The sequence below is a fragment of the Oryctolagus cuniculus genome, chromosome 12, assembly GCF_051225735.1.
Source record: "Oryctolagus cuniculus isolate XC-2025 breed Fujian yellow rabbit chromosome 12, ASM5122573v1, whole genome shotgun sequence".
In the NCBI taxonomy this organism is placed as follows: domain Eukaryota; kingdom Metazoa; phylum Chordata; class Mammalia; order Lagomorpha; family Leporidae; genus Oryctolagus; species Oryctolagus cuniculus.
In genome coordinates this window covers 19350732-19360279 of record NC_142878.1, presented here as the reverse complement: position 1 = coordinate 19360279, position 9548 = coordinate 19350732, and the positions used below count along the sequence as shown (strand labels likewise).

Here is a 9548-nt window from a genome sequence, read left to right as displayed (position 1 = left end):
GTTGCATCCATTTTGTTGCAAAAGACAGGATTTAATTCTTTTTTACAGCTGAGTAGTATTCCATACTTTCTATATATGCCATAATTTCTTTATCTAGTCATCGTTTGATGGACATGTAGATTGATTCCACATCTTAGCTATTGTGCATTGAGCTGCAATAAACATTTGGGTATAAATAACTCTTTAATATGCTGATTTCATTTCCCTTAGGTAAATTCCCAGGAGTGGGATTGGGCCATATGGTAGATCTGTTTTCAGCTTTCTGAGGTATCTTCATGCTGTCTTCCACAATGGCTGTACTAGTTTACATTCCCACCGATAGTGGGTTAGGGAACCTTTTTCCCTACATCCTAGCCAGTATTTATTGTTTGTTGATTTCTGTATGAGAGCCATTCTAACTGCAGTGAGGTAAAACCTTATTGTGGTTTTCATTTGCATTTCCCTGATGGCTAGTGATCCTGAGCATTATTTTAAATTTTGTCTGTTGGCCATTTGGATTTCCTCTCTTGAAAAATGCCTGTTCAAGTCCTTTGCCTATTTTTCAACTGGATTGTTTTTGTTATTGTTGAGTTTCCTGAGCTCTTTATAGATCCTGGGTATTAATCCTTTATCAGTTGCATAGTTTGCATTGGATTTTCTTTTGCCTTTCCTGGGAAATTTTCTGCCTTCACATTTCTTCTTAATGATGACTGTCCTTCTGGCTTCTATATGTAGCACATCCTTAAGTATCATTTGTAGGACTGGATGAGTGGTGACAAATTCTTCCAATTTCTGTTTGTTATGGAAGGTCTTTATTTCTCCTCATTTACGAATGAGAACTTTGCAGGGTATTCTGGGTTGATCTTTTTTTTTTTTTTCTTTTAAGACTTGGACTATGTCTCTCCATTCTTGCCTAGCCTATAGGGTTTCTGATGAGAAATCAGCTGCGGGTCTAGTTTGGGATCCTCCAAAAGTAATCTGGCATTTCTCTCATGCACATTTTAGAATTTTTTCTTTATGCTGTACTATTGAAAGTTTGACTACAATGTTGAGTGCTGAAGATCTTTTCTGGTTATATCTATTAGGAGCTCTGTGTGCCTCATGTTATTGGATGTCCCTTTCTTTCTCTAAAATAGGGAAGTTTTCTTTAATTATTTCAATGAATAGGCCTTCTAATTCATGATATCTTTCCACTCCTTCAGGAATTCCTAAGATCCATATTCTGGGTCATTTGATAGTATCCTGTAAATCTCTAATACTGTTTTTAATTTTTCTAATTTCTTCATCTTTTTTTTGAGAAATTTCCAAAGATTTGTCTTCTAGCTCAAATAGTCTTTCTTCTGCTCACCAAGTCTGTTAAGGTTTCCATTGTATTTTTTGTTTGACAAACTGAATTCTCTGTTACTAATATTTCAGTTTTATTTCTCTTCAAAGTCTCAATTTCATGGGAGATTTTTTCTTCCATGTCATGTGGGGATTTCCTTAACTTGTTCATTTGCTTCTCATTGCTTCTGAGTAATCCTATGATTAAATTTTGAATTCTTTTCAGGCATTTAATCAATCTCATCTTCACATTCTAATAATGAAGTATTGTTGTGTTCTTTGGGGGAGTCATATTGTCTTCCTTATTCTTGTTTTTTGAATTTCTGCATTTATTTTTAGGCATTTGCGGAAATACTTGTTGGCTTTCTTCTCTGACAGATTTTACTTTTGAACTATTCCTCTGTGGCTTAGTGGAGTGTCTCCTCTTTCAGTGAAAACCCAGGGTTGGGACCAGCACTGTGGCATAGTGGGTAAAGCCACTGTCTGCAATGCCGGCATCCCATATGGGTGCCGGTTCGAGTCCCGGCTGCTCCACTTCCTATCCCGCTCTCTGATGTGGCCTTGGAAATCAGTAGAAGATGGCTCAAGTGCTTGGGCCCCTGCACCCATGTGGGAGACCCAGAGGAGGCTCCTGGCTCCTGGCTTGTAGTTCCTGGCTTCAGATCAGTGCAGCTCCAGCTATTGTGGCCAATTGGGCAATGAGCCAGAGGATGGAAGACCTCTCTCTGCCTCTCCTTCTCTCTCTGGGTAACTCTGACCTTCAAATAAATAAATAAATAAATCTTAAAAAAAAAAAAAAAGGAAGAAAACCCAGGGTCGTGTGCTGGGTGTGGCCAGGTAGCTCTGGTCATTACTCGACGGTGGGGCAGGTATCCAGTGTGACACCCAAGTTGGGCATGGTGAATCTGCTCTATTGTCAGCAGGGAAGAGTGTATGATAATCTCTGTTGGTGTAATCATAACTTTACTTCCTCTTTCCCAAAGCAATAAATGCCCTGGGTTAGGCCACAAGTGGGTGCAAAATTTATCCACACTGCTGCATGAACCACACAAAGTCCCTCTTCTTTCTGTAGAATTTCCACTGCAGATTTCTTTGCAACTCTCCCCTGGGAATGGAATTCCTTCATTTTTTTGTTACTATTTTCTCCCAGCCTACAGCAGTACTACCTTCTCCTATTCAGCCATCTTGGAATCCTCCATTTTCCTCATCTGTAAAATGGAGATAATATTAATACTGACCCACAAAGACACTGAGAATTAAATATGTAAAACATTTGAAGAGTGTCTCACACACAATAGGAAAACCATGCACTCTGGTAGTTATTACTATTGTTAACTAATCCTTTCAAATTCTTGAATTTATAACTGGATGAAGAAGAGTTCCACATGGAGCATGCAAATAAACTCAGAGAAGGCATCATGATTAATTTTCTTTTGCAGCTAACACACTTATAGGGTTCTGAAAAACATTTTGAGCTACAGCATTCTCATCAGCTCCTGTATCTTTAGGCAATGTTTAATTTAAGCCATCAATTAAAGATGTATGGTTTTCAAGAGCTTTTGAGGAAAATGTCCCTTTTTCACTGTATAATCATGCTTGAATTTTGAAAATTCTTGGGCAATGATGAAAATGAGGGTGAGCAACTGCATAGCTGAAGAAAAACATGCACCTGTGTACTTGATAAGATAACCCAGCATATAAATTAATGAATTTAGCAAATTTAATGATAAATTATGTTCCAGATGTCATCCTAGGAAGAGAGGATATCATAGGGAGAAGAAATGTAGGTAACAAGTGAGTTTATAGAAGGGGATTCTGTCCAATTTCTATGACAGAGAAGAGCAGTGTAATTGTGCTTTGGGTTCACTCTTCAGGGTTGGGAGTTGTCTGTCCCACTTTCCTTTAAGACTTCCAGATCAACCATAACAGGCAAGGATCCTTTGAATAGCTTAAATTCATTTATCCTCTGAAGGATCTACTTTTCTGGGAAGGCTAGCAGGTCCACTTCTCTATTCTTTTGCTGGGGATATGCTTATTGTCTAGCACAGAAGAAAGTAAGAACACAAAGAGCAAAAAGAACTAATTGAAGACAGGCTGAGGGATGACCAAATTGCATTTTGTCTTTGGAAGAAACACAGATGTTTATTCCCTGACATTTCAGGCTTTCTGTCTTCTTACTGACTGACCTGAATGCACTGAATGTAAAGTCAGGTGATTTTTCCTCTATTTTTTCCTTTTGGAAGTTTCTCAGAGAAGACTTAAAATAGTGCTTTGTTTTTATTTGTTTTAAAGTTTTGTTAAATTCTTGGAAGCTTTGGTATTGATTAAAAGTATTCTTAGATGATGCCAAATGTGGAGCCAAATTTTATACAAAAGCCCTTAAATATTGCCTAAAAATCTAAGTTTTATAAATGAAGTAACTTTTAGACAGAACATTTGTGAGATCCCTTTTAGTTTCAAAGAGCTGTAAGATGTACATCATAATCTCAGAGGTCTTAATTTTGAACTTGACTTCACAATGACCTTCCATAATTGACATTATTCCACCTTTTTCCTATAGCCTCTTTCTTGGCTAACTCACAAAAAAATGGCCTAGGTGAGTTGTAAAGCATTACAGTTTTTTTCTTTAAAAATGCAATTGTCTCAAACCTACTCTCATTTATTTGTTATATAAGATCTAATTTGCTTTTTAAAAGCATGATGTGGGGAATAGGGAGGTAGCTTACTGCTCTGGTCTGGGGGGGATAATTAAAAAATGTGGGGAGAGTGCAATCTCAGGGAAGAGTTAGGGAGAAAATGGCAGAGGAAGCTCCACCACAAATTAGAGGGGTGCTGTGGATCTATGTGGAGGATGTGGATTTGCACAACTCAGGACCTCAGTAGCCGAGAGCCTCAGCACCAGCTTTGGAGAGTGAGGTGAGACCAGACTGCAGGAGCCCAAGCTGCTGGCAATAAAGTTGTGGGAAGAGCCTGGCTGGAGTCTGGCTTGGACAATAAAACTGCCAACCTATAGGAAAAAAAGTGTGTGGGGGGGGGGGCGTGTTTCTCTCTCCCCGACCACCCAGAACTGGAACCCTGTAAGTAGCAGAGAATGGGGAGGACATGTACAACAGCTGTGCCAGCTCACTTCCACACATCCGGCAAGCAGCCCGGCAGAGACACCTGCATCTGGTGAAAGCACTGACAGGGGGCTGGGTGCTTGTGACTGTAGGAGCCTTGTGTGCTGGGACTGTGACAACACTGTGGCTGCTTGTGAGGGTGCCGGGTGAGGCTGGGTCTTTGGGCAGTCATGGTGGGCAGCTCTACACACTCAGGGCTCCCTGATTCCCTGGTGAGGGTCATTGCTGAGGTATCTGTGCTCACCCCAATGACAGCATGGATTCTTTGTGTGGTTCTTATGGAAGCATGGATGAATATTGTACTCGCTGGGGCTAAAGCCCAGGCATTGGTCTCCTTGGAGGAGAGGAGGTGGGCCTGAGACTATGCCAATAAAAATTAACAAATGTCCCCTCTGCTTAAAAAAAAGAGTGTGCCATGCACACTTTGGGAGTTTCTCGGAGCACTGAATGGAACTCCCTGGCCACAACTAGCATATGCCTCAGGGATTCACTCAAAGAGAAGACACTCCACTAATCCACAGAGGTATAGTCCAAAATTACAGGCCACCACAGGCAAAAACAAAATGAAACAAATCAAAAAATCCCCAACAAGTATCTCCACAAATACCTAAAAATAAACACAGCAATTTAAGAAACAAGAATAAGGGAGACAACAGGATGCCCTCAAAGGAACTCAACAACACTTTAATACAAAAGGTGAAAATGAAGAGATTGAAGAAATGCTGGAAACAGAATCCAAAAAATTGATCATGGGGTTACTTAGACGTAATCAGAAGCAAATCCACAAACTAAAGAAATTCATACATGACATGAAAGAAAATTTTTCTCACAAAATTGAGATATCAAAGGGAAACAAAATATTGTAAATGAAGAATTTAATAGAACAAATAGAAAATGCAGTGGGAAGCCTTAACAACAGAATTGGTGAGGCAGAAGAAAGAATATCTGAGTTAGAAGACAAATCTCTGGAAATTTTACAGGCAAGCAGAAAAAAAAAAAGAAATTAGAAAACTAAAAAACAGTGTGGGAGATGTGTGGGACACTATCAAACAATCTGACAAACGAGTCTTAGGAGTTCCTGAAGGCATGGAAAGAGAATCAATTAGAAGGCCTTTTTAGTGAAATAATTATAGAAAACTTCCCTAATTTGGAGAAATAAATGGACATCCAAGTACAGGAAGCACATAGAACTCCTAATAGACATGACCAGAAAAGATCTTCACCACAACACATTGTAGTCAAACTTTAACAGTACAACATATAGAAAAGATTCTAAAATGTACACAAGAGAAACATCAGATTACTTTAGAGAATCTCCAATTAGACTCACAGCTGAGTTCTCATCAGAAACCCTACAGGCTAGGAGAGAATGGTGAGGTATATTCCAAGTCTTAAGAGAAAAATACTATCAACCCAGAACACTGTACCCTGCAAAGCTCTCAATTATGAAAGGAGATAAAATAAGACCTTTCATAACAGAAATTTGTCACCACTCATCCAGCCTTACAAAAAATTCTAAAGGATGTGCTACACACAGAAGCACAGAAACATGGTCATCAGTGTGAAAAAAGGTGAAGGCAGAAAATCTCCTAGTAAAAGTACAAAGGAAATCCAAAGTAAAAAGCAGGAATATTTATGGAAAAATGGCAGGGACAAGTCATTACTTATCAATAGTCACCTTGAATGTAAATGGCCTCAACTCTTCAGTTAAAAGACACAGACTGGCTGAATGGAAAAAAAATCTATTTGCTATTTACAAAAAACACATCTCACCAACAAACATATAAGCAGACTGAAAGTGAAAGGATGGAAAAAGGCATTCCACACTAACAGAAACCAAAAATGAGTAGGTATAGCCATCTTAATATCAGACAAAATAGACTTTAACACAAAAACTGTTGAAAGAGACAAAGACGGGCTCTATACAATGATTAAGGGATCAATTCAACAGGAAGATGTGACTATAATGAATGTATATGCACCTAATTGCAGGGCACCTGACTATTTAAAACAAAAGCTAATGGATCTAAAGAGAGACATAGACTCTCATACAATAGTGATGGGGGACTTCAATATCTACTTTCAGCAATGGACAGATCAACCAGACAGAAAATCAACAAGGAAACAGCAGAGTTAATTGACACTATAGACCAAATGGACCCAACTGATATCTATAGAACTTTTCATCCTACAGTTGCAGAAAACATTCTTCTCACCAGTGTATGGAACTTTCACTAGGATAGACCACACCAGGCCATAAAGCAAGTCTCAGCAAATTAAGAAAAATCAAAATCATACCATTCATCTTCTCTGATCGCAATGGAATGAAGTTGGAAATCAACAACTCAACAATCTCTAGAACATATGCAAACACATGGAGACTGAACAACAGGCTCCTGAATGAACAGTGGGTCATAGAAGAAATAAAAAAAAAGTTCCTCAACAGTTGAGAATGCTTTTTTTCATACTATTTGTTGAACTCTTTACTTAGTATAGAATTAATCTATGTATAAAGGTAATTGAAAGTAGATCTTAGTAAAAAATAAGAATGGGAATTGGAGAGGGAAAAGGAAGAAGGGTGAGAGTGGGGGTGGGAGGGTGGGTACGGTGGGATGAATAACCATCACTATGTTCCTAAAGGTGTTTTTATGAAATGCGTGAAGTTTATATACCTTAAGTAAAAGGTTTCTGGGGGAAATAAAAGAGCGTGATGTGGTAACAAGTCTCACAGGTGGACCCTAGTGGAGCAACTTTGGCCTTTACACCATTGTGTAGGCTCCTACACTGACTGCAGTCTTGCCTGAGCTTCAGAATATGGTGCACGTGATTCAGAGCCAGTCTCATGACCAACCTTTAAGAAGACTGTTTTTGCTTTCTTTTCTTGGGACATCTGCTTTTGGGATCCCTAGACTGATAGGAAAGAAAATTTACTACTCTGCTGCAGAGCATATGTGACAAGGCTTTGAGATTATATGGAGAGGGGATATGGTCTAGCTGTCTTAGAGTCCTAGTTGAGCCTTCAGATGACTCCAGTCTTAGCTGACATTGTATTTCAATGACTTGAAAAATTTCATGAGGTTAGCAGAAGAACCACTTAGCAGAGCCCAGCAACCCACAGAAAAGTGACACATTAAAATGGCTCTTGTTTAAGTCTCTAAGTTTTGAGGCAGTTAGTTACACAGCAACAGATAATGACATATATAACAAACCTGCTAGCCATAAGACTCTAAATGATGTAATATCTTTTTACAAAAGAGAATTGCTTTCCTCACAATAATTCATATATTAACTTGAAGAGTTTGACAGAAAGGTAATATTTTAATGCATTCAGTATTTAGTGAATGACATTCTTATTCTTGATCAAAAAACTCATCAAAAAGTGGAATTCTCTCCGTCCTTGTCCTCACTAATGCTTGTGGTTTCTTCTCATCTGTCCCCATCTCATCTGAGTCACAGCTAGAACTATCCCAGAAAAGCTGTCCCCGGGCCTCTTGTTCACGAATCCATTTTTCCATTTTGCCAATTTTCCGGGTACGATAGTCATTTCTTGCTTGATGCTTCAAAAATTCTGCATTTTCTATGTTTCCTACAAAAAGTTTAAAGTTCATTTAATTTACTTTTCCTTAACAATGATTTATTTGTTATTACATGTTTAGACTTCATGAACATAAAACAATCTGCTTATATACTAATACATAGGTATTATTCATATACACTATATATACTTATATATACTTTATGTATTTATATTTATAGATACAGTTGTAATTTGTGACTCTGTAAGCCTTAAAAAATTTTAGCTGTTATTTATAATTTTTTTGAATCTTCTGAAAGTCACAAGAATGGTCCAATACATATCTTTATAATCACAACCCATTGACAATGTTTTGATACAGTATCACTTTCACCATATATCTATGTCTATCTATCATCATCTCTATGTATCTCTATCATCTCTATTACCCCTATATCATCAGCTGTTCATATCCAATGTTTTGCTACAGTATCACTTTTATCATATATCTCTGTCTATTTCTATCTCTGTTATCATCTCTATGTATCTCCATCTTCATCTCCATATCTCTTTCTCTCTATATCATCTCTATCATCCCTATATCATCAGCTGTCCATATCTGTGGGCTCTACTTCCATGGATTCAACCAGCTATAGATTGAAAATATTTTTTAAAAAGATTACCTCTGTTCTAAAAATTTACAGACTTTCTTTTCTTGTCATTATTCTCTAAATAATAAAGTATAACAACTATTTTAATAACATTTACATTGTATAGGGTATTATAAATAACCTAGGGAAGATATAAAATATGCAGGATGGTATACATAGGTTATATGCCAATACTACATTTGTTTTTTTTTCCCTCAAAGAAATCTTTTATTTAATGAGTATAAATTTCATAAGTACAACTTTAGGAATATAGTAATTCTTCCCACCATATCCGCCCTCCCACCCCACCACTCATCCCTCTCACATTCCCAGTCCCATTCTCCATTAAGATTCATTTTCAATTAACTTTATATACAGAAGACCAACTCTAGAGTAAGTAAAGATTTCAACAATTTGCACGTGCACACACACACACACAAGTTTTACGGTTAATTCTCATAATACAATTCGTTGAGGACAGAAGTCTTGCATGGAAAGTTAGTGCAGAGTGACATCTGTTGTTAATTTAACAATTAACACTCTTATGTATGATGTCAGTGATCACCTGAGGCTCTTGACATGAGCATCCAAGGCTATGGAAGCCTTTTGAGTCCACAATCTCCATCAGTATTTAGACAGGGCCATAAGCAAAGTGGGAGTTTCTCTTCCCTTCAGAGAAAAGTACATCCTTCTTTAATGGCTCCTTCTTTCCACTGTGGTCTCACAGAGATCCTTCATGTAGGACTTTTTTTTTTTTTTGCCACAATGTCTTGGCTTTTCATGCCTAAAATGCTCTCATGGGCTTTTCAGCCAGACCAGAATGCCTTAAGGGCTGATTCTGAGGTCAGAGTGCCATTTAAAGCAGTTGTCATTCTATGAGTCCGCTGACTACACTGTTTCATATAATAGACTTGAGCATCCTGATTTGGTATCTGTGAGAGATATGGAACCAATTTCCCATAG

At 37.9% G+C, this 9548-nt stretch overlaps 1 protein-coding gene across 6 annotated transcripts in view; it reads right to left on the bottom strand.

Annotated features, from left to right (window-relative positions):
* Positions 1-5157: 5157 nt before the first annotated feature.
* The window catches only part of CCDC198 (coiled-coil domain containing 198), a 35403-nt gene continuing 31012 nt past the window's right edge, over positions 5158-9548 (bottom strand). For 5 of the 6 annotated variants that reach the window (XM_017348334.4, XM_002718267.6, XM_008269709.5 and 2 more), the window contains one exon: positions 7641-8007. In XM_017348334.4, coding sequence (XP_017203823.2) covers positions 7772-8007 — 236 coding nt within the window. In that variant the 3' untranslated portion in view covers positions 7641-7771. Of the gene's footprint in view, positions 8008-9548 lie in introns of all 6 variants that reach the window. The other variant, XM_089309657.1, reaches the window with a different exon arrangement.